At 37.5% G+C, this 25,069-nt stretch overlaps 1 protein-coding gene across 7 annotated transcripts in view; it reads right to left on the reverse strand.

Moving 5' to 3' along the window:
* Positions 1–25,069, reverse strand: part of SMOC2 (SPARC related modular calcium binding 2) — a 136,245-nt gene that overhangs the window by 14,953 nt on the left and 96,223 nt on the right. For all 7 annotated transcript variants that reach the window (XM_061990203.1, XM_061990202.1, XM_061990201.1 and 4 more), the window contains exon 9: positions 20,957–21,039. In XM_061990203.1, the coding sequence (XP_061846187.1) occupies positions 20,957–21,039 (83 nt within the window). The remainder of the gene's footprint in view (positions 1–20,956; positions 21,040–25,069) is intronic.

The following is a 25,069-nucleotide window of genomic DNA, read 5'->3' on the forward strand; positions in this document are numbered from 1 at the left end:
AAATGTTTCGGGTTGTTTTATGGCAGACAGATCCAATTACATGATAGCACTCCATTATGGATTATAAGGACAGTTTCCTCACAGGACCACTACACTTTATGCTAATTTAAATGTGTACAGTGTTGTCCATTTCCCTTGTTTCCTGCATGTCCTGCACTTGGTCAGGAATGCAGCTGGAAATATCCTGCAGTCATGCCAAGGCATTTGTGCAGAAGCCCACTCTGTCAACTGCAGCAGAGGTTGTAGAGCTTAATGCTAATCAGGTTACCCACAGTCAGTCACTTGGAATTAACAGGTTATATACAATAGGGCTGAGAGACTGCTGGAAATTGAAGACCATGGGACTCAGGAGGAAACAAAGAGATAGAGAAATACCTATTATATCCCTCCAGTAATCAGTCTTGATGTGCAAAAAAACATGACCCTAGTTTATACATAGGCTGAGATTACATGGACTGCTGCAAGACTGAGCATGTATACAAAATTAGAGGAGCATATGTGTCCTATTTCTGAAGCAGGCCACAAAATCTCAAAACATATGAAGGAGGTCCTCTTGCATTAGGCTGTCTGAGGTTGTGTAAATGGAGAGGGATGGAAACAAGGCACCACATTATATTTTTATGCCCTGGGCATTGCAGGGAATGGGGCAATATACAATCTGAATGTATAACAGCAGCATCCTAAATGTTCATACTCGGGAAAACTGAGTCTCTCTTGTGCATGTATAATAACTTGATATCCAGCCATGAATTTTGAAACACTGCTTGCCTGTTGGTGAATGGAACTGAAATAATGACTCTGATTATAATTCATACACTCCACATTTCCATTCTAACTCTCCTGTGAATACTTCTTTGGTATAAATATGCACACTCCAATGTTGATTTAGTAAGTGGCGGTCATTTTCCATCTCAACTGAATGAATGCAAAGCACTCTTATTCAAAATTAGAGGTCCATGCTCCATACTTAAGAGATACCAAACACTGCAAATTCCAACAGACACAGACTTTCAGTCCATGAACTTCAGATGACTAAACTAAGATCTCTGCAGATGGATATAAAAGCATTTACACGCTAGATTGTAAAAAATCAATAGGTAGTCTACTGCTAGTTAAAATCAGCAGAAGGTAACGAGAAAGAAAAAAAAATCTTTAAAGCTTTAGAAATACTTAGGATTACATTAAGAAATTCAATATGTATGTGTGGATTACAAGGACAAGAGAAACAGTGAAAACCCATCCATTTCTGTCAACTGATACAGGCACCCTCACAGAAGGCTTTTCAGCAGGGTTCAACTGTGTGTGCCATCACAAAGACCAAAGCTTAAGCCAGAACAATTTATTTATGGGAAACAGAAGCACATGAATATATGGTAAAAGTAGTGAAAGGAGAAGTATGGAAATTAGAGGGAATCGGCTAGAAATCAAGAGAGAGAAGAGAGGCAGGGACACAGTGGTCAAAAGTGCTGCTTGAAGTTTCAAGCTAACTCAGATGGACAGTCTGTGCTCTGACACAGACCTCTGACAGCACTGACACTAACAGGATATTAATCTTCGTCACCCACTCTCTTCTAAACAAAACTGTAGTTCACTGACACAGCTCTGCTGTTCACATGAGTAGGCATTGTGTGGTTTTGTTTTCCCTGCTTCTACCCAAGCCATGTGGATAACATGGCTCAATCTACCCACATTTGCAAAGACAGAGGATTTTCTTATCTTCCTATTGCTTCTGGAGCTCTTGGTATGTGACCACGAAGTATTTCTCTCTACATCTGGTGAGGGAACAATTCCACCACGTGATTTAGATTTTACTCTGATGCAGAGTAAGACTTTTTTTTTTTTTTTTAAGAACAAAACACCCCACCCCTTCTTGGCCAAATAGCTTGGTGATAAGGGCACCAAGATGGGGGAGAGTAAAGTTCAACTCCCTGATCCAAACCAGACAGGGCAGGGAGTTGAAACCTGGCTTGCTGTTATCCCAGAGGAGTACCCTAATCTCTGACACTAGAAAGTCAGGTTCAATTGCCTGCTCTGTCTGGTTTGGATCAGGGAATTCAACCTAGGTCCCCTCCTCTTCAGCTGAGTGCTCTAATCATCAAGCTATTGTCTGTCCACGAAGAATTCTTCTTGTTGTGAGCAAACTCTTCAGAAAAAAAGAGTGTCAGAAACCATTTCTATTGCTACATTAAAACATTTCTTCAGAAAAAATAAGAATTGCATCAGACTGGACAGCATGTTCTTTAAGTTAGGACTTAATCCTCCATGATGCAGAGAAATGTAACCAATGTCTTTCAAAAAATCTGGCAAGTGGGTCAACAAGAGTGCCTATCAAATAAATTCATGAGATTAAAAATAAATATGGGTTTCAGTGCTTTGCTGCATCAAAGCCACTGCACTTCATACACTGAAGAATTGAAATTTCAGTAAATAAGTTTTCGCCTTGCATGTTTTGGACTCAAGGCTTTCTGCCTTAACCAAACAGAGTTGGGGGAACTGATGCTTAAGCAGCACTTTATCATTCTGCCATACTATAAGCCACTGTTTAATTTTTTTTTCAGCAGTACATATACACAAGAGAAGCTTGTCGTTTGATATAGAAACTCATTAAGCCTGTTGGACTTTATGTTGTAACTTTAAATCTATTCTATTTAAAATTGAGTATTTAACTTGTCATTCCTCAAGATAAATGGTTCACTTAGGAGACGTAAAGAGTGTAGATGATACAACTTTCAGTGGGGTAAAACTGAATTCAGAGCACAGTGGAAAATATAGAGGAGCTGGAGGGAATCAAATATTCAGACATCACAGGAAAGAGAGGGGAAAAAAAAGGAAAGGTCATTCATGGGGCAACAAAAAGCATAGGATACTTCAGTGGTTCTATCTCAGGAGTTTTATTTCCATTCATATTACAGAGTAAAAGCTTCATTTCAGTTACCTTTTTCTTTCTCATGAAAATGTTTTAATTCAATTGTCTAAATTTTAAATTGAAATGGAATTTATGGTTCTCACATACTACTTTCAAAGGCATTACCAAACTTTATGCTTAATGACGAGTTAGTATAGCACTCAGAATTATTGGTAATATTAAGTTGATCTTGGGTCATTCTGATGCCTATGATCTGCTGGAGCAGAATCAATATGATCTACGAATTTCATGGATGTATAAAGGTAGAAACATCTATTAAGAAAAGAGGAGAGGATGCTTGGAACTTGCATTAATTTTTAGTGACCTTTAGTTTTTCTGGTTTTGAGGGGGTTTTTTTGCATGAAAGGATCACTTTTCATCTCTCAAGTATTTGTGAGATTCCATTAATACCACTGATCTGTTTTGAAACGGTTACCAGGAAACACTGCAAAAGAATATAACCAGCTAGCTATCAAAGCAAGTTTTAAGCATAAATTGCTCTTTTATGATATGCATTTATCTGTAGTCTCCACTGAAAATATAATGAGTATAGAATGCCTCACTTTTTCTGTGCTGTATTACAGCATTCTGTTTTATCTGTAAACAGAGACAAATCAAAAAGAAGGCAACTGAGGGTAGAGAGGTTGGGGAATGATTTTTTTGCCATTGAAGACAGGAGTTTAATTCCTAATTTTCTCCAAATTACAAATGTTACTAAGTGAAAGTCCTGAAGCTAAACAGAGAGAAAACAAATCTGTGAGGAGAAACTTGGCTTGAGCCTATTCACATGGTATGAATGCTTACTTTAATATAAAATATATTTATAAAATAAATGTATCCTATAGTATTAGGACTGAAAACAAGCTCACTTACGAGTGCCATCTGAGTTATAAGGCATACATGGTAGCCTTCTCTTTCTGCACACTTGAACAATTTCAGAAATTATTGTAGGAGAAGAAAAAAATTCAGCATCAAGACATTTCACTGTACACCACAAGATCAATTTCTTCATATCAGCCCTATCTTCCTGAATTAATAAAATGGTATAACATTACAATTACAGTAAGATCCAGTGGGTCTAATGTGAATTTTTTTCACTCTTCCTTCAGAAGTCCAAGTTTGATTTTGAACAAGGAATTCAGGTTTAATAGGCTGATTCAGGTAACAGTTTTATGATAAGAAAAGCATGCCTCTCCTCTCACATAAACTAGAGTTTTGTGATCTGCTTCCCAGTGCAGATTTCCTTGGGTGAACGGTAAAAAATCAGAGCAGTATGTATCTGTTCACATTCCTTCTTCCCCCACAGCTTTCCACACAAAGCGATTGTCAAGTGAAGTCTACTCATAAGATACCCCACAGCCAGATAGAAATGAGAGCTAACAACAACAAAGCATTCACCCGAATGCCTAGCTAGGTCTCCAATCTTAACATCCAAGCAGCTGAGGAATTTGACAAAACAAGGTTTCACTGTAGAACAAACCATACAATTTTTACTCTCCCAGAAGAGACCCACTTTCCCAAATAACCCCAGTTTCACCAAGCCACCTGCCTATGTCAAAGAAATTAATGAACTTCAAAAGTAAAACCAACTTATTATAAACAGTGAGCCTTGTTTTTCTAAACATTGGAAATGCAAGCACCACAGAAATGTGTCTTGTTTTTTACCAAGCCATATAGGGAGCTGCAAATGAAAACCTGATTCTGGGACCTTATATGCTTAGCCACTGCTCTTGCACATTAATCTCTTCCCTTGATTCAGTTGCCAAGTTTGCAATACGGTTGTGTGATACATGCCTTGAACCATGAGCTTGACTTCAAAAGAACTATGCACCTTTTTAGTACAGGGGTCAAAATATCTGTCCTAAGAAACCAGATTTTTTATAGGAACTTCAAATGAGTGTTTTTTTTGTAATCCCCATTTCCTATTGACAAACAGATCTAGTGCAGAAAATTCTGTGTCTAAATCGTGCACAGCTCACAGAATTAATGACATGGGCTTGTAAACATGTGAGAGACAGATGTTTTGGCCAATTGCTTTGGTTTTTTTAATTAAGAAGAAAGAACAAGGGAAAAAGAAACACAGCAGACAAAGAATGAAATCAGCATTGTGTCAAAAAAAATGTACAGTCAGAAAAGAGAACATGATTTCAAACAGCTCATAAAATATTGGCATTTTAGTGTTTGCAAAAAAATAAACTTAGCTTATTTTGCAACAAGAATGTACCAGGGTTTCGTTTAAAAGATCGTAACAATGTTATTCAGGAAATAAAGTCTTTTTTTTTTTAATGAGAGACTAGTTTCATTTGATTCAGTAGGAATTAGACTAAGTTCAGTCAGAAAAATGTATTTCCTTTCAAAATCTGACATTGGGATTGTACATCTAATATGAATTATTTTTATCCATGACTTTGGTTCAAATCGATATGGCACTGTTAATGACATCTAGAGCATGAACACTCTGTAGGTGCTGTTTACATAGCTTAGATAATTCAAATCTCTAAAGGCCCAGCTGGTGCTCTAATTACACAGGAGTATGCTTTACACAAGCAGATAGGAAAACTTGGATTCCACTAAATAATCAAGAAGGAAGAGAGATATTTACCAAAAGTTCTTAATTAACAGTGTCCTGGCTTGCCAGGGGGGAAAAAAACCCCACATACTGTATACAAAAAGTAGTCTTTTCATTTATGTAAAGCATAAGAATCATCAATCATATTGTTTCAGAAGAAATCTTCCTGCTTTTTAAAGACAAAAGATGTTGAGACACAGCTATAAGGGCTGGAAAGTAATAATTTCTGTCATGCTTAAGTAGACTCCAATTTGTTAATAAATCTGCACAAGAAACCTAAAAGTATGCAGAGCAGATATAACGGGGTGAAAAAATGTGGCCGTTTCTAATGCTGTACATGGTAACCTACCACTCAGTAGCTTTAAGATGCATGGAAATCATTGACAAATGGAGAGTATGGATATGCTGAAGGAGTCCCATCATTTGTGCAGTAAACCTGACTGCCTGAGGCTGTAGATCTTACTAAAACAGTATAGAGTAAACCTTCTGCCCCAGAGGAATGTGTCACAACAATCTCTAAGCAAACAATGCAGGCATGTACATGTGCCTACAGGGAAGGTGGGCTAGCCAGGGCAGTTCATCCCACTTCTGGAAGGGGAATAGTTCAAAACCCCTGCTAGGTCTCACTGACAGGGAAAAGAAAGAGCTCATTCATCTCATCTCACCCCCAGACCAGACTCATGCCTGAGCAAGATGCCCTCTGACACATGTGGAAGGAGTTGATTGTCCCAACTCGTCTCAGCAAAGGGTTGCACACAGCTGGTGTCACATCAGCCTCACCAATGCAGACCCTCTGGAGTCCAGTGTCTGAGCTAACTAGCTCCGAAGCACAAGAGCAGAAGCAGAGGAACAAATCTCTGTTCAGATATTTGGAGAGATGAAGAATATCTAAACCTCAGGTCTCAGCATCACTCTGCAATAAAAGTTAGTATTTGTGAGAGATGCCTCGGTTGTAACAATGACACTCCTTGAAATCTTCTAACAACCCTTACTACTGAACATCACTTGCTTTTTTTTGACTTCTGCAAAATAAAAAGCAATAGAAATACAAATAAAAATACTGGAGTTCTCTACTTTATACTGAGCTATTTGTAGGGACTGGTAGGTATACTGTCCTGGTTACCAGTGCCATTTGTACTATTTCAAATCCTAACAGAACTGGTTATAGTGAGATTATTTTCATTTCAAATCAATTAATTAGAAGAAAAATTTGAACCACAGTTTTACAGAGTAAATAAAACGAAAATCTTCTTTAGAGCAAGTAACTGGCAATCACGTCAATAAACTACTATTTACTAAGTCAATATCAAAGCTACTTTCAAGTAGTTACCTATATAACAGTCTGGATTATATCAATTAATGTTAAAGGAATCATTGACATAATATGTATTTGCTTATTTTTCTTATTCTTAATTAAATGACAATAGTTTAAAAATTTTAAAATTTTTATAGCAAAGCTGGTTTTCTTAAATTTGAATAGTACAGTCAATTTGAGTGGGGCTAAGGAAAATCGTAGATTTTTTCTCTAAAGTACGTCATAACAGTTCATCAAAAACAGCACAAATAAGATACAGCTCACAGAACAGGTTCAGCTCGGTTCAATACATGAGAAAACTCTTTACTGAGTTGGCTTCAATATATTCACAAACAGAACCTGTTTAAGACCTTTTCATAGGAGGGTGAGAGGCATAAGAGGAACTCTGTGTGTAAACATATGCATGTTAGTATAAACATAGATTTATATTAAGAGCTACATAAGCTATCATAGAAAAGCTTTTAATCTACATAAATCAGGAATGCATTATTCCTGTGCTGTAAATTACAAGAACACATCACCCCAAACAAATGCCAGCAGAAACTATACCCCAATGCACTTTCACAACCCCTGTACAAGTACATGTTACTTGGCGAAAAAAAATAGTTAAAAAGTCTTTTGCTTAATTATTTTAGAGAGTTTTAAACCATTTTGTTAGGACTATTTTCTTGTATCTTTCTAGCTCTTTTTTTAACACTATGAATTCAGCAACACAGATCTCAGCGAGAGATAAAAATTCCAACTACTGAAATACCTCTCTAAAAAACTTTCAATTTACTATCTGCTCTCAAAGCCTAAAGGATTGGGTACCAGATATACCGGAAAATTTCTGGGGGTGGAAACATGTGCTATGTATCTTTATGGAAAACAGGAATCTTCTCTTTTCAGTGGTTTGGAGATCTTGTTTTATGACCACTTAGATATTACTTCTCTGAACTGAAATTAAGGAGATGGAAATCTCTAGCATAAGTGAAGGAGTAACTTTTTTTAGTCACTGGTGATTATTTAGATGCCCACATATATGTATACACACATGACTAACTGAGGTTTTTACGATGCTCTCCTGCTCAAAGCATTGAAAATGGGAAACACATAGGAATAATCATGAGATGGTAGAATTGAATGCCAAACGCAATTTATATATTAAATTCAAAATACAATATATTCTTTTCACCACGAGATATACAGTAGATATAATACAGCTAATTGCATAGCTGAATGTGCCAGCCAATACCTATGTGTTCCTCCTAGAGAGCTAGCTCTCTAAGATTCTGTTTCACTTAAAGAGTTAGTTCATTTTTTCAAACTCCTGGTTTATTTTCTGTGAACAAATCTGCCTAGATCTAGTAAACAGTTTCTGTTATAAGTGTGAATGGCTACAAAACCTAGGAACAATTTGCTTACCAATACTTTTCCCTGTTATAAAGTTTACAGCACAAAAGAGGCTCTAGTGATGAATAAGTCATTACAAAAACCCACGAATATTCACTCTGATTCTTAAATGGATTTGGTTAAAAAAAAACTTGCTTTGCATTTAACAGTGTTCTAAAGCTAATTTCAAGTTCAATTACTACCAGCAAATCTGGATTATGTGCTCAAAGAACCCAAAAATCAGATTCATAAGGATGGATTTTGTAACTCTCCAGTTAAGGAATAGGAGTAATACCCTGGGACTGAAAAAATCTGACTTCTCACAGGTTCAGAGTGCCTGCATGTCATTTGGCAGAGACTATAGAGCACATCATAGAATATCAAGGGTTATGGAATCAACCTAAACCTTTGTCCTACAAACACTTATGCCAGGGCTTAACTTTACAACCACATGTAAAAGTTCCTTTGATTTTAATGGAACTAATCACAAGAAGAATGTGGGTAAGTGTTTGCAGGATCAGGGTTCAATGGGTCATGAATTGTATTTTAGGAATATTTACAATGAATTTCTTGTGGATGGTTTACAGAGCAAGAGGTTTTACCAGAAAACATTTCTAGATAGCAGACTAATTCAAGAACTTCACAAGCATAAAGGACAAAATTTGTGAATAATTTATCTCTCAAAATAATCCCTGGATTTTTGCCATATGCTAACATCAGGAATCTATGAACAGTAGCACTCCCACTGAGCTACAGAGAAGCAAATTTCTGAATCTTGTGAAGCATTCTAAGTCTTTTGAAAGAATTCCCAGGTGTTTGTATGGAGTAACTTTATTTCCTCCTCGAAGGCTCTCAGTTGTGAAAGCCTAGAAGTTGTATTGAATCAGAGCACTAGCTTCATACATTTCAAATCCACTGAGATATCCACTGTCACCTTTGTGAAAAAGATTATTTGCTCTATATCTCTTCACTGAGCCCAGAGAAATGCATTCTTCACTGTCTAAATACCTCATGCAAAAAGGGACCTGGAGGAAAGCCAGCTGGCTTAAGCTCATCTGGTGTGAAGCAGAGGTGACACATGTTGGCAGACTGAAGCACTTTGAGGAATTGGCAGGAATTTTCACTGCCTCTTCAGCAGATGGCATCTGTCCATTCATTGTCCAAGCAGCTTTGCAATCAGCTAGACTGCAAATTTTCCAGGCATCATCTTTTTATTCTGTGTTTGCACTGTGCCCAGTACACTGGGATCCCAGACTACATAAGTTATTGTGACACAATCAATTATTTATACTAAGCATTGACACTTCCAAAGCTCATCTCTTGTCTCAGGTTCTCCGTATCAACAGTAGCAGGTGTACTGTCCTCTATCTGTGGCTGCACCAAGGTTGCAGCACTTCTTTACCAAGACACAGCACATGCAATCAATCATGTCTTTGATCTCACACGACTAGGAAGACATAATCTGGCACTACCTTTGCACCTCACCTGGAAATTCTGCTTAGTATTGATATTTTACTTTCTAAAAGAAAAGCAACTTCAGTGAGAGCATGTGACACTGATTTTGCCTCTTACAATGGTGATCAGTTGCACTGGTTTTCATCTAGTATCTAGAAAATATGAGCATCGAATAGGTTCTCTGATTGTCAGAGACATCCTTTCTCTCAAAATTAATGAAACAGAAAGATTAATGCAGTAGGCTAAAACAAAAATATTTTCTTTGGAAAAACATATATCTCCTGATGTGAAATCTGAGTATGAACAATTTTTACTACATCTTGTTCGTTTTCCTTGAGAAGTGAGCTGAACTAATTTCTTTACACTTTCAGTCATTGCTCAACAGCCTGATGATATAACTGATGTTATATCTGTATTGTACAACAGCTTACTCAAAATGTTAGAAAGTGAGAAGTCTTGCACTGACTTAATTTTACACAAGCCCTAACCTCCTAACTTTGCCTAGATTTCAAAAAGTCACTGTTTGATACAAAAGATAGAATTACCAGGGTGGTTTATTATCAGTATAAGTTATTTTCAAAGTTGCCCACTGAACTCACTGGGAACTAAGTGCTCATTTTATTTGAAAACTGGAACACTCCTCCAAACGACAAAACACAAAGAATAAATGCCTAACTATTGTTGTTCCCTCTTGAAAATATAGCTGCAGATATGCATTCATTTGGAAAAGAAAATATTTCTTTTTCTCTTTCCTCAAATTAAACATCAGAGGTGTTTCTGCCAGATAATCAGGAACTTGTAGCCAAGTATGAAAACGCAAGAAAACAAGATATTCATTTTGCAAGGAACAGACTTACAAATCAATGGCATGTTTTTATTCAGTTTATACTCTATCAGATGAAAAAGGAGAAGGCCTATTCCATAAGTCTTAGACAAAACAATGTCCTATTATACGACTCCTACTCATGGTCATGATAAGGTTCAGGTGTTATTTTTCATTATGATTACAGTCCTGGCAGATTAAAGGGTTTTTGCATATTCCATTCAGTCATATGAGCTTTTCCTGCCATATTTCAGACTGTGAGATGATAATGATTGCAGACATACTGGCAAAAAACATTTAGCTTATTCTATACAAATCTTCTCCTCTTCTTGTGATGTTTTTTTCTAGTCCTCACCCAAGTACTGTAATCTGGTTGCCCCAAGCTATGAGATACCTCTCCCATATCTTTGCTGTACCAGAAATTATTTCAAGATTTTTTTTTAAATGCATGTCTTGAAGCTTAGTGCTGTAGGAATATAGCATGAATGTTTGTTCAATAAGGGGAAATATTTTAATCCCTTTTAGGTTCCAATGTGATCAAAGTTTCACTCTGTTTATGTTTGCTTTTATACTGGACATAGACAATACCTCAGTATCTATAGTCATGTACTTACAGGCAGCTGTTTTAAAAGGATCTGAGGTATTTTCACTGTAAACTTCAGACTTCTTTTAAAATACAATAAGTATGTTGATTTTCTTAATATATTTTTTTTTTGCAGAGCCCTTGCTAAAAGAAACAAAGCTGTAATTTTCCACTTTCTTTTGGATTTCATGTTTGGCTAATCTCTCTGTCAAAACATTAGAAAAATGAATAGAGATAAAAGGAGAGTAAAGATAAAGTTCAGTGGAAAGGAAGGACTCTCAGCTCCCAATACTAGAGCATCTTTGTTTATCCCCGGGAGGGATCAATGCTGTGCGCTTTTGAGTAGATGAATGCTGACCAACAGAAATGTCTTGAAGTACAGAGTATCAGCCCAGGCACAGAGGCTCAGGCCTTGTCATCAGGAAGCAGGGCTGAGCAGTCTACATGGAGTGCTCATTTAAGGAGAACCACATTTAAGATTTCATTAGAGTAAATTGGTTTCAGGGAGTCATTAGTCATTCCTCTCCCCCTCCTGGCCTGATACCCACAGTATAGGTAATACTCCAAATACTTGTCTTACATGAGATAAAGGAACATCTGAAAAAAATGACATTTTTCCAAGTAGATGCTTTCGGACCCTTTTAGTATTGTCAGAGTTCTTTTCCTGGTAAAAGCAGAATGTAATAGCACAAGAAAAAATGTTGCTATGTGATCCAATCTCAGCTGAATACCGACGACCACAGCAAAGACTAAGCCAGGATGTATCTTACTGCTTGTGGATTACCACAACTTTTCATATTAGGAGAGATGTGTTAGTTCAATAAATTAATCATGGAATCATAGAATGGTAGGGGTTGGAAGGGATCTTTAGAGATCATCTAGTCCAATTCCCCTACAGAAGCAGGTCAACTTAGATCAGGTCACATAGGAAAGTGTCCAGGAGGGTCTTGAAGACCTCCAAAGGAGACTCCACAACCTCCCTGGGCTGCCTGTGCCAGGGCTCCTCACCTTCACAGGAAAATAGCTTTTTCTTATGTTTAAATGGAATTTTTTTGTTCCAGCTTCATCTCATTACCCCTTGTCCTGTTGTCAGATAAAATAGAAAAAAGGCATGTCCCAACTTCCTGATACCCACCATTTAGATATTTGTAAATATTAATAAGATCTCCCCTCAGTTTCCTCTTCTCCAGACTAAACAGCCCCAGTTCCCACAGCCTTTCCTCATATGAAAGATGCTCCATTCCCCTGATCATCTTGGTGGCCCTGTGCTGGACTCTCTCCAAAAGTTCTCTGTCCCTCTTGAGCTGGGGAGCCCAGAACTGGACACAGGACTCCAGATGAGGCCTCACCAGGGTAGAGGAGAGGGGGAGAAGAACCTCCCTCAACCTGCTGGCCACACACTTCTTGATGCATCCCAGGATGCCATTGGCCTTCTTGGCCACAAGGGCACATTGCTGCCTCATATTTAGCTTATTATCAATCAGGACTCTCAGGTCTCTCTCTCTGTAGAGCTGCTCTCCAGCAGTCAACCCCCAGCCTGTACTGGTGTGTGGGGTTGTTCCTTCCCAGATGCAGGACTCTGCACTTGTCCTTGTTGAACCTCATGAGGTTCCTTTCTGCCCAACTCTCAAGCTGGTCGAGATCCCACTGAATGGCAGCACAGCTTTCTGGGGAATCAGCCAGTCCTCCCAGTTTGGAGCCATCACCGAACTTGCTGAGGGTACACTCTGTCTCTTCATGGTAAGGGTTGGAAGGAACTGCTAGAGATCATCTAATCCAAGTCTCACATGCTCTGTTCAGGTAAGGTGGCAATTACGTCATCTAACTTGGCCTATCAAAATATATTCCAGTACTGATGTTAGTCATAGCTGATCTTTCTGCCATCAATGGAGACAGGGTCTTCCAGAAAGAGATTCAGCCTAAACCACATACCAGTGAGACACTCAGACATAATTCTAGCATAAGGATACAAATTAACTGAATATTTATTTAAAAAAAAAAAAAATCTCTATTGTACCTTTTGACATTAGAAAAATGACCATTTGCCTGAATGAGTAAGAATGAATGCCTGGAGGATTCTTTTACCCTCTTTGGTGTGATGACTGCAATCCTATGATAGATTTTCCTACTCCCCAGAGTGTTTTTTGACTAGTAATGCAGTCTGAGTTTCATCCAGGAGGACAATGTATTACATCTTCCTGTTACAGGCTAATCTGCCATGGTATTATAAAGTCTGTCCCAACTTTCACCATCCTTAAAGATTTAATTTACTTTTAGTTAGGAAGTTCACTGTTTTGATCATTGTTAATGGGTGCACTCCTTCTTATAAACAGTTCCAAGAAATCCAAGCAAAATTACACCATGTGGGGGTAAGGAACTGCTAGATATAAACACTGGTTTACAGGGTGGTTAGAAATTTTTTAGCAAAATTAAAGGAAAAAAAACCCAAACAAAAAGCACCTAAATCAGCATTGTGAGTTACTCATGATAACAAGATTGTTATCCATGATGCTCTTTTGTTTTTTAAAAGAAAAAGAAATATGTTCAAGCAAAGCTTTTTAATTGCTATATTTAGAATACCATTAATATATTAATAAAATACAGATTAAACGAATGGCTTTAAAAGTATAGAAAAATTTAAGATAGGAATTTAAATATTTTTCTGAAATGTCTTTTTTACAGCCTTTCTGAAGTTTTACAGAAGAACAAGTTTCACTTAGTTTATTACTTCTCACTGAGGGGAAAACAAATATTTTTTAATGCATGTGTATTTAAGTATATATATTTGTGTATGTATATATACATTCACTCCACTATAATAATTTCTTGAGTAAAGACAGAAGAAAAGGGTCCATCTTTATCAGAACCAATGGCAAAATCACCAAGTGCAGGAAGCAGCACTTGCCTACATATTTATACCATAGACAGTTAAGCCAACCCAGCTTCACGAAGGTTAGTGGAACTTTTCTTATGTCCACTCAGATTTATCAAAAGCATTTCTAGGGGAAAGTGTTCTCTCCCTTAACCATTTTCTGGCCCGGAAGGCAAAAACCCACAATCAGAAACCGATTTGGAGAGTGCTAGTGCAGAAACAGTGACTGAAAATCTGCTGGGTGACAACCTTCTGGGAAACCAGCCAGACACAGGACAACATTCTTTCTTTCTAAGTCCCCTAGAGGTGTCTTACTGGTCAAGAGTAGGACCTAATGGCACAGAGCACCACAGTAGGCAAGGCTGCTCTACTTAACAAGGGATTTGACTGGAAAGAGAGGGCAGCAACGACTGAAGTGAGAAACAGAATTCATGTTCTTTGGCATAGTCTCTCACATTTTTTTTTAATGCTGAGAAGCAAATTAAGCCAGTATTTATTGGTCCTAACATAGCCCTTTAAAATAAACATTAAATTATAGGTTAATATTAAATAGAGCAATAAATGAAATGCTATTACTAAGCCAGCAGCATCATGTTTAATTAGCCAGCTTTTATCTTTTGCTAGTTGCAACATATTTCATTGCCACTTTACTAGTAGCTCAAATGCTTTCACTGTAATTTTTTTTTAGACAAATTCACATATAAGTGGAAGTTACAGCAGCTCTTAAGCTATGTGCTTGAGCAGTTTTGGTTTTTTGTTTCAGATACTAATATTTCTGCTTTAAGAGGAAGGTATTGTTTTGTTAAAAAATGACTACAAATTGAGGTAAAAATTTAACAATATGAAGAACTGTGGCCAGACTATTACTAATTACAGATAGAATGGGGAGATGGACAGAAGAGGATCTATATGAAATAAATGTGACCTGCAGAGCCTTGAAAAATAACTTGCAGGCCTGCCTGCAAAACTACCTGCTGGGAGACTATAATGTGATCATGTAGATAGACAATAGGGTAATAATACTGAAGATACTAAATCCAAAAGCTCAAGCAAATTGTTTTAGGTTAAAGAGATACAGACCTCTTTGGCAGTTCAGTTGCTCTGAAGCAATAGCAGTGGACTCAGGACTCACTGTTTCAGACCTTCCTCTTTATATGCAGGTTTGACCAGCAGACCTATGCAGCTGTGAGAAGAACTGCCCTAGCCCAATGACCTCCCTCAGGCCATCACTACTCAGTAAGCAAATAAGCTTTTGTGATACAGTACAGGCACTCTGATGGAGCCACTGCTTGTAGTCTCAGACTGTGTGCTGCATGCACCCCTCTTCACATCCACCAAGCATGCTGTCATTGCATTAACCTTGCTGCACTGCAGACATACAGATCTCCTCTTCGCTGACCACATCTTCACCTGCTCAGCATTCCCCACTGCCCCGGTTTCAGGTTGCCAGCACAGGATAACTGTAGTGGAGGTAACATGCGGAAAGATCCCTTCACTGAGCTGTCACTAACCTATATGAGGCCTACAGTACTTGAAAGCCATAAAACTGCTCATGAAAGCAGAGGGCTGGAAACTCAGGCTTCCTCCTGCAGCTCCACGCATTAGAGGAGATAGCTACAGCTTCGGAAGGGAAAGTAACCATTGGTCTGCGTTCCCCAGCATTACCGGACTGAGGAGGGGCCAGTTTGGCCCTCCAGTACCCCATCTACACCTTGCTGTTGAGGTTCACCTCTTCTCTCCTCCTTGCAGGCCCTGCCAGGCTTCAGCCCACCCTCTCCTCCATCCTCATAACACAGCTATTCAGTTCTGCTATCACTGTCATGAAGATTCACACCAGCTTTGCACCAATATTTCTGGTGATAGTAGCTCTGCTGCATGTAGAGCTTTTTTGCCAAGTATCTTTTGGTAAATAAAGCAATATAAGGCTCAGGACGTAGCTAAAGGCTCATTCAAAACAGCTTTAAGATTCACTAGCAGAAAGCGACACTTTAAATATTAGCTCATGCAGCCAAAAAGCTGGTTACATCATAAAACTATAATCCTCTTAAATCACAGCTCAGGGCAGAAAGTTACATGCCAATTGACCTAATAATTTGAAGCTCATGGGAAGATAGTCATATGTATAATATCTGCATTATGATCATAAACACTCAATTAATGGAACCCTTAGTTTCAGTCATTCAAACATTAAAGAATGCTTAGTAAGATAAGATGATTTGGTACTTGGTGCTGGTATTGGACTACACAGATGACACGAAGAACTGTATGAAACAATGGTAAGCAAGATGAGGTAGATCAGTGTTGGTATCTCATCACTTTAACTCAGAAATAGTCTGGTACCTTATGGAATCTAATGTGATCATAGTCAAAAGCAAACAAATGGAAAAGTATAATGGAACATATCTCAAAAGGAAACACAGCTAAGCCTCTATCACCTTCTTTTTTTAAAAAATGTCTTTGAAGTAAGAGACTTTCTATGATGGCTGGTTTGGCTATGGATCCTGCATCATCATGGTTTGTATGTTTCTGATTATTTCTTTTTAGCTTTGGAAAAAGAAGATGCACTGCCAACAACTAAAAGTAAACGGTGCTTATCCACACATAATTCACCCATAAATCAGTTTTTCTCCACAAAACATAAAGTATTCAGGGTCAACGTTGGACTGTCGCATCAGAAACATAGTAAATAAAACTATTATAATAGGAAGAAATCGGACAGTTAGAATACCTTTTTCTCTTTTAGGTAACACAAATGTGAAATAAACAAATGAGTTAAATAGCTCTCGTATGATTTTCAGGAGAAATGCCAAGGTTAGACTAAGATTGTGAAGATCTCTAGCACAAAACAACAGTGGAGAACAGAGTCACTAGTAGGCTGTGAAATCAGAAAACAACCTGTAGTTCAACACGAACACATTTAAGGAAGAGTGTTAGGGTATTTTCTTTCTAAGTTGATTATACAAAGGACATGCATCAAGACATTTCAATTAAGTGAGATGTTAACATTCTGAGCATTGACTTAACAGTAGACTATCACAACAACTACATAATGACCAACAGAGGTTAGGCCTCTATATAGAAAGCACTGTTTTTTAGTTTTGGGTTGTGAGGAGGAGGGGGCAATGGACTATACTCTTGTCCAAACTAAGATTTTGAATCTTGAAATCTTCTTGTGTCACTGAATAAGCCCTAGGTATTAAAAACTGAAATATTTCTGATGCTTATTAACTCAATGCTGAAAAAAACCAGAAATACTCATCTTTTTTAAGAAATGCTCTAGGAGAAAAAATTTTAACGAAAAGCATCTGAAGTGAGGCTTTTCAGAAGGCTGGATTGCCAGAAAAGACAAAAATAAGAGAGATATGCTGATTGTATTTCACCAGTAGAAATCTACAGTAACTTCAATGCAATTGATTTATTCTACTGGATTCCAGCTGGGTTAATTGAGATCAGCATCTCAGTAAAAGGAAATATTCAGCAGTGAGGAGCTATACCATTTTGAGAAAATAGAAAAGGGAGACTTTCGGGACTCCTAGTAGATGTACTTAATGAAGCTGAACATTTGTCCAAATCAGTAGACTGTGTTACTGTTAAAGTTTATAAGTTTCTTGTCATTTCCAAACTGGAGTTTCCCCTCCAAACTGATCCTTTTGTATAAGAGGAAGTATTATGACTATGGGGACTTCAAAAAACAAACTGTGTTGAAGGAAAGGAGAAACTCAAACTTAATTAAATGAAATGTAAATGAAATTAATGGTTTGATTTAAAGCAACAAAACCATAGAAGCCCAGTAAGGTCTGAAAATTCATCTTGACATTCTGTTACTCTCTCAAGATTGTGTGCCTTTTATGCTTTTTTGTGTCCCATTTAAACACACGGACACTATTTCACTCTGAGAGTGAGGAAGCCCTGGCACAGGTTGCCCAGGGAGGGTGTGGAGTTGCCTTCTCAAGAGATTTTCAAGGGCCTTCTGGATACATTTTTGTGTAACGTGATCTAAGTGAACCTGCTTCTGCAGGGGGGTTGGACTAGATGATCTCTAAAGGTCCCTTCCAACCCCTACCATTCTGTGATTCTGTGAAAGTACAGAGACATCTACATTTCATTCAACCACACTAAAGGTTTAATTTAACTAGTCTTCATGACATATTCTTTTACATGCTACTGTGTAGAAAATTGAATTTCTGTTTAACATATCAGTTATCTAAATATCTCAAATAAACTGTTTACTACTCTTTACAGAATATGTTGGTTCATCACAGGGCTTCCATTTTAGTGTATAACACAGAGGAGAATAAAAGTTCCGAATGTGAACAGTTAAAATCTCTGTCCATGGCAAAAATAAAAACCACTTCTGTTTCCCCAGTATTTGATATTCTCTAGGCTCCTTTTCGGGTTGATTTTCATTATCTCAGAATATCTAGTTTCTGAGAATGTTCAAAACCTCAGAAAAATGGTTTGTCTTTAAAAAATGACTAAAAAACTAATGGGAAAATTATTATTATATAATTCCCAGCTTAGTCCAACAGATACAGGTGGCTTGGATTGTTCTTACAAACATTAGATTAGCCTTCAATTTCAGATACTTTACATTAAATTACCCTTAGGACGTGAGGCTATATTCTTAGCTCATTTTAAATCAGCAGGAATTTTGTCATAGACTCCAAATAGCCCTTACCTTGTACAATTTTGCCTCAACAAGATATCAGTGTTTGCCAAAAACTGCATCTTGATTTTTTTAAAAAAAATATTGCTAAAAATATTTGGCCTAACATGTAAGGGGTTCACAATTGCAGGTAGTATAGATCAGCACAGCTGCAGAACTCTAGCAACTTAATCCACCTGAAGATGCACCAATGGGTTTTGTCCTATTTAGGATCGATCATAGGAGTTAAAGTAATTGGTTTAGAATCTTCCCGATTTTACATAGCAGGCAATCACAGTGGTTTCACCCAGGGCTACTGCATTTTTGGGGATATAAGCTGCAAATTAGGAGACATTGCCCTTTCAAAAATGGATTATTCCTTGAAAGTAAGTACACAACTCACCTACATTTGTCATTCAGTCCTGGCACCACTCAGCAATCAGATACTGTGTTTAAACTTAGATGACACAAAGCCAAACATGACTTTGCAACACTTCTTATAATAGAGAAATTTTTTGTAATGGTTATTCATTTCTCCTAAAAATTTGTTTGTATTAGCTATTTGTGCTATTTTATGTGCTAATATTTGTGCTATTTTACTTGTTAACAACTATCCACATGTGTGCAAGGTCCTCTTTCCCTCTCCCTTTTTTAAAAAATTATCTAAATAAATGAAGTAAACTAACAGCAGTTTTAGTTAATGTAGTGTTTATATGATAAGACAGAAATTTGCCAGTTGAAGACTTGGGTAATTAACAGCATCATTGAAGGAAAGACAAGAGTAAGCCTAAGAGAACTCTGGACTCTGTGAACAGCCAAACTGCAAGTCAGACACTCCATTTGAAGGAAGAGAAATGGAGACAATTTGGTAAGAGCTTTGAAATTCATGAGTCAAGGTGAATTTTTAGTGTAAATCAGCTTTTCCTCTCTGAGTATATGTACATGTTTAGTATATTAAGTGATAAGCCATAATGTGTATCAAACATCTCACTCATTCAACCCGATCTCACTGTCTCTTTCATAAAGTAATCAAGATCTACCTAAAAAACTAACCAGACTTTCTGCCCTCTTACTAGTCCTTTAGAAGGCTGTTGCCTCCCTCAGTGTTTTTGCATTTGGAAAACATTTTACAGCTCCTAGGTGACATTCATTCAGGGTAGCTCATACCTATCTTTCTGATACCAAATTGTCACAGAGGAAAGCAGTTTCTCTTCCTCTTGGTCTCGGAGGAACAATATTGCTTCTGGACCTGGCACTGCTAGCTGCCTTCTCTTGGAAAGTAACTGCTTTCCCTGATACATTAATGCTAACTAACTTCTATGTACCCCTTTTCCTGAACACAGATTACCAGGATCATCAGACAAAATCCAGAAAAAAAAATATACTAGAGCTATCTAAATGGTATGACTGTTTCCTTGTCTGGCTTGTGTGTTCTGTTCCTGTCTGTTTATCCTATCACAGCTCGCTAGGTATTTTTGGCGTTATACTTGGCATTTTTACAGCCACAGTAATTGCAGTTAATCCTATGATTGACTTCTCTCTATGTAGAACATAACATATCATTATATATGGTATAATAAAATATCACTCATTTCTTACTTTTTTATTATATCTTATAATTAAATTTTTTTCATGACATACAGTATTAATGTGTGCTTCATTCAGCAACTATTTCAACACTAATAGGCATGTTTTCTTCAGATTTATTGTCAGACTTTTCACTCTGGATGGCTAAACTAAAATATATTTCATGACACAAAAAACCTGCCCATATTATTTAATTGTTTCTGGTTTTTTCTACAACAGCTGACAGAGATTCATAATTGCCTCATAATATGTGCAGTATCACTAAACCGCTACGCCTCAGGTTATTCAAATATATTAAACGGCTGGTTCAAAAATTAAGCAAGTCTACAGACTTGCATGTAGCTTCTAATAAAACACCAAGGTTTGTTCCTACAACAGTGAAGAATTAAATAATGTTATTCTGAGGTAAACTGACAGGGGTACTTTTGGAGAAAAACAAGTACATGATACATTTGTTAGACTGATTTGAAGATATTTGGTAACTTCTCACAGATTTTGCTAGAACAAAGACTATGAAGTACATGCCAAGTTATTCTGGACATATTACCTGACTTGTCCAGTGTGACAACGGCAAGGAATAATTCCAGTGAGTAAAATGGACTGCCTTTAAACTAGTGAGAAATACGAGCCTTACTTTCTCTGACAACATCCCAAGACCCGTATTTACATACTTTGCTCCAAAGTGAAAGACTTCCATCACTGGCAAATCAATATAGCCATATCTAAAAGATACATTGTTTTGATATAGAGTAAAAATTTGCATTTTAGTTTATTGCAATGAACAAACAAAGCATTGGAATAAATGAAACCAAATGTAACTATTTCACTGACCTTGAAGCTGGCGTCCTTTGTACAAATCCTTTGTTTTTGTTGGGTGAGCTCTGGCACCGTTATCACACTTGGGTTGTTCATACCTAACGGACAAACAGGGGGTGAAGAAAACCAGACAAGGTTAATTTGCTTTATAATCAATTTATTTCAAAGTCTGTAGTCCAACTTAAACTTGTGCCTTATTTTATTCAGGGAATGAACTTGTGCTTCATTCAAAAGAGGCAATGCATTTGCTGCTTATTTCAAAGAAGTAAGCACATCTTTATTCTCCTGGGCCTGATACTAAACTAAAAAATCATGATGTATTCCAAAGCCCATTCTACAGGGATGAAAAACAAAGGAGGAAACTGTAGGGAATTGCTATAAGATAATACATAATAAAAAATATTTTTTATAAAAACATCAAATCAAAACCAAAATCAGTCTCTCACCTACTAGACCAAAAATCCATAAACAATGTGACAAATTTTGACTTCTGACACAGTACTCACATTGAGAAACATCGGAGAAGCAATTTCAAAATCATAGCAAGGCAGGTACTGTAGTTAGTTACTACTGCTACTCTAAAGCCATGTGCTACTGTATTTTCTCCAAAAAAAAAAGTTAGTTTATATGAGAAGGGCTAACTAAGAACAGCTAATATTCTGAACAAGAGTGAACAACTGAGAGGATTTCCAGAAGGAACTGCTTGAAATGTATTGTGAAAAAGATTGAATCCCTATCTGCTACTTGAATAATCTGGTTCCTCTCTGCTTTCCGAGTTCAGCTTAAGCCACTTTGTTAGTAGCTTGGTAACAAGCAACTACACTTTCACAACATCACTAGCAATATCTTTTATGGAAGACTGGATGGCATGGGAGCATCTGTGGATGAATCTCTCTTCTGTTTTGTATGCCCCACTATTGATGCATGGTGGTTTTTCACTTGGTTTGACAGAATCTCTGAGAATTTTTTCTTTCTCATTCTCCTAACCTAGCCTGAAGCTACTTGAATGTGGCACATAGAATTTCAGGAAAAGTTTAAATTCTCATTTAAATGGAATTATTACTGTGACTTGTCTCTACACATGAATGTGTTCACACACATACCTGTTCCCTGAATCTAGGTTCTTTCAGATTTTATATAACTGTTCATTTTTCTTAAATTCTCCTAAGTTCTCCAAAATGACATTTACTGAGGAGCATACTAAAATATCTAACTAAAATATATTAGTCAAAATTTTTTGAACACAACACTGTTTTTAAAAGCATTAATTGTGGTTATGTCCTAGGTCCAGCTCAGACAATACCTAAGTATTTTGACCTTAATTATCAATCAGAATGAAAGAAAAAAAAAAAACCCACAACATTTTTCCTTTGAGTGCTTAATTTATTTGTATATTGCCTAATGAAATTGCTCACTGGCCCATCAAATTTTGGCTGCTGCAAGAAGGTATAATGTTGTTTTCATGGACGTGGGAGAGCTACAGGCACTTTTTTTTCTCCTTAATAACCAGCAGGAATAGAAGGTGCGTTGATAGCATGGGTTGGATTCAGATACCTGACGGATGACCACTTCAATCAGCTCAGAAAAGAGTGAAAGGGAAATCTCGGAGCACTACTCACTAATGCAGTACCTGGCAACCAGCCTGGTCCCTGATTAATGTGATACCTGGCTCTGCATTCCCCTCATCCTCTTTCATTACTGTTTCTGCTCTGTGCCTACACTTTCTTTTTTGGCCTCTACTCTTCTACTCTTTTGGCTTATATTTTTGTTAAATACACATATAATTCATCATATGCAAACTAAACCTGTTAAAGCCCAATAGGTATTAAAATGCTGTGAAAACTCCAACTTTAATTTTTCAAAGCAACTGGAGAAAGAAAATGAATCATTAGAAATTTACCATATAAGAACAACCATTCTAAGAACTGATAAGAAAAACACACTTGCCTCAGTTTTCATGGGGAGAGGGTGGGAAAGAGATAATATGTCAGAATGGAGCACTGTCAGGTTAAAAAAATGTAGTCAAAAGACATCCTAAGTTACTCTTTTGAATTTTAAACGGGAAAGAATCCCTAGGAGTCAATGAATATTTAAAGTCGGCAAGGGCTTATGAAGGCTTCTTTATACTTCTGATCAGTCTGCTGGGAAGCACTGACATTTACTGAAGCATACAAATCAGTAGAGGATGGAGGCTTTTGAAGGGATTCTAAAGTGTGGGTAGCCTCACGAAGCAGTAGATTTATGTTCTTTTTTAAGTTTAGAGCAAATGGATTGGGGGTTACTTTGCCTATAGAATCATAGAATCATTACCAGTGGAAAAGGACTTTAAGGACATCAAGTCCAGCCACTAACCTAATGCTGCCAAGCCCACCACTAAACTGAACCATATTCCTCAGTACTTCATCTATGCATCTTTTGAATATCTGCAGGGATGATGACTCCACCACCTCCCTGGGCAGCCCATTCCAATGCCTAATAACCTTCTCAGTGGAAAAGTTCTTCCTAATGTCCAATCTAAACCTCCCCTACTGCATTTCCTCGTGTTCTTTCTCGAGATCAACCTTCACCTCACTACAGCTCCTCTTGAAGTAGTTGTAGAGAGTGATCATATTTCCTCTCAGCCTCCTCTTCTCTAGGCTAAACATCCCCAGCTCCTTCACCTGCTCCTCATAAGACTTGTGCTTCAAACCCTTCAACAGCTTTGTTGCCTTTCTCTGGACACACTCTAGCACTTCAATGCCCTTCCTATAGAGAGAGGCCCATAACTGGACACAGTAGAGGTGCAGCCTCATCAGTGCCAAGTACAAGAGGACAATCACTTCCCTGATTCTGCTGGCCACACAATTTCTGATAGAGGCCAAGATGCCATTGGCCTTCCTGGCCACCTGGGCACATTGCTGGCTCATGTTCAGGCAGCTGTCAATTAACACGTCCAGGTCCTTTTCCACAAGACAGCTCTCAAGCCACTCTGCCTGTAGTGTTGCCTGGGGTTGCTGTGGCCCAAGTGCAGGATGCAGCACTTGGCCTTGTTAAACCTCATGCTATTGATCTCAGTCCATCACTCCAGCCTGTTCAGATCCCTCTGAAGAGCCTTCCTGTCCTCAAGCAGGTCTGTACTCCTGCCCAGCTTCGTGTCATCTACAAACTTATTTAGGGTGCACCCAATGCCCTCATTCAGATTACTGATAAATATGTTAAAACAGGCCCCAGCATTAAGCCTAAACCAGACCCAAAGAAAAAAGGCAGAGAAGGGGTAAGCGGAATTATTCTAATTAAATGCTAGGCAAAGAAATTTTGACTACTCATTTAGTGGAGTATTAATCCTTATGTGTCAATGTATTGAATATATCGAAATTGTGTATATAAATAATTATAGTTTTGGGACCAGAATGCACTGTTTTATGACAAGCATCATTGTATGAACGTACATGTAATGAAAGAATCATCATAGAAACATAGAATCATAGAACCATAGATCCTACTTCCTAAAAAGCCACATGTGAGAACACAGATTCATGGCCATGCTGAGTTAAAAAGCTAAGAATCATGATGTTATGTCCAAGAGGCATTGGGAGACAGCTGGTGAGGACCATATTGATAGATTTTTGGGGGAACAGTTGTTTTTACCTTTTAAATGCATTACGTCCTTTTAGTCGAATGTTTCTTTTCGGCTTTCATAAAAGCCAGATATAGACCACAACTTTACCTATTTCTTGAGTTTTACTGTCATAAATATCCTAGAGTGATTCTTCATTCACATATCTTTATTTTAATTCTGGAATGAGATTTTTTTTTTCTTAAACACCTTCACTGATAAATGATTTACCTTTTTTCAGATGACAGGACATTAGAAAGTGAGTAACTATAAACAACTTCCCTTTATTTGGGAGGTCTAATTTAAAGCAATTGCTATTTATTGTGGTATTCAGAGCCTGATGATATGACAAATTTCATCCTCATTAACATATTCAAAACAAACAACACGCAAAATGTTAAGCTATTCTGTCTGTCCTTTCACTCCTATCCCCTAGTGACTCGATCCAGATTTGCCAAAGATTTCAGAATGCAACACATCATTCTTCCTACGAGAAGTATTCATGCTATCAGTTCCTGTAGCAGAGTTTTAAC

Source organism: Colius striatus, chromosome 2 (assembly GCF_028858725.1).
Source record: "Colius striatus isolate bColStr4 chromosome 2, bColStr4.1.hap1, whole genome shotgun sequence".
NCBI lineage: Eukaryota > Metazoa > Chordata > Aves > Coliiformes > Coliidae > Colius > Colius striatus.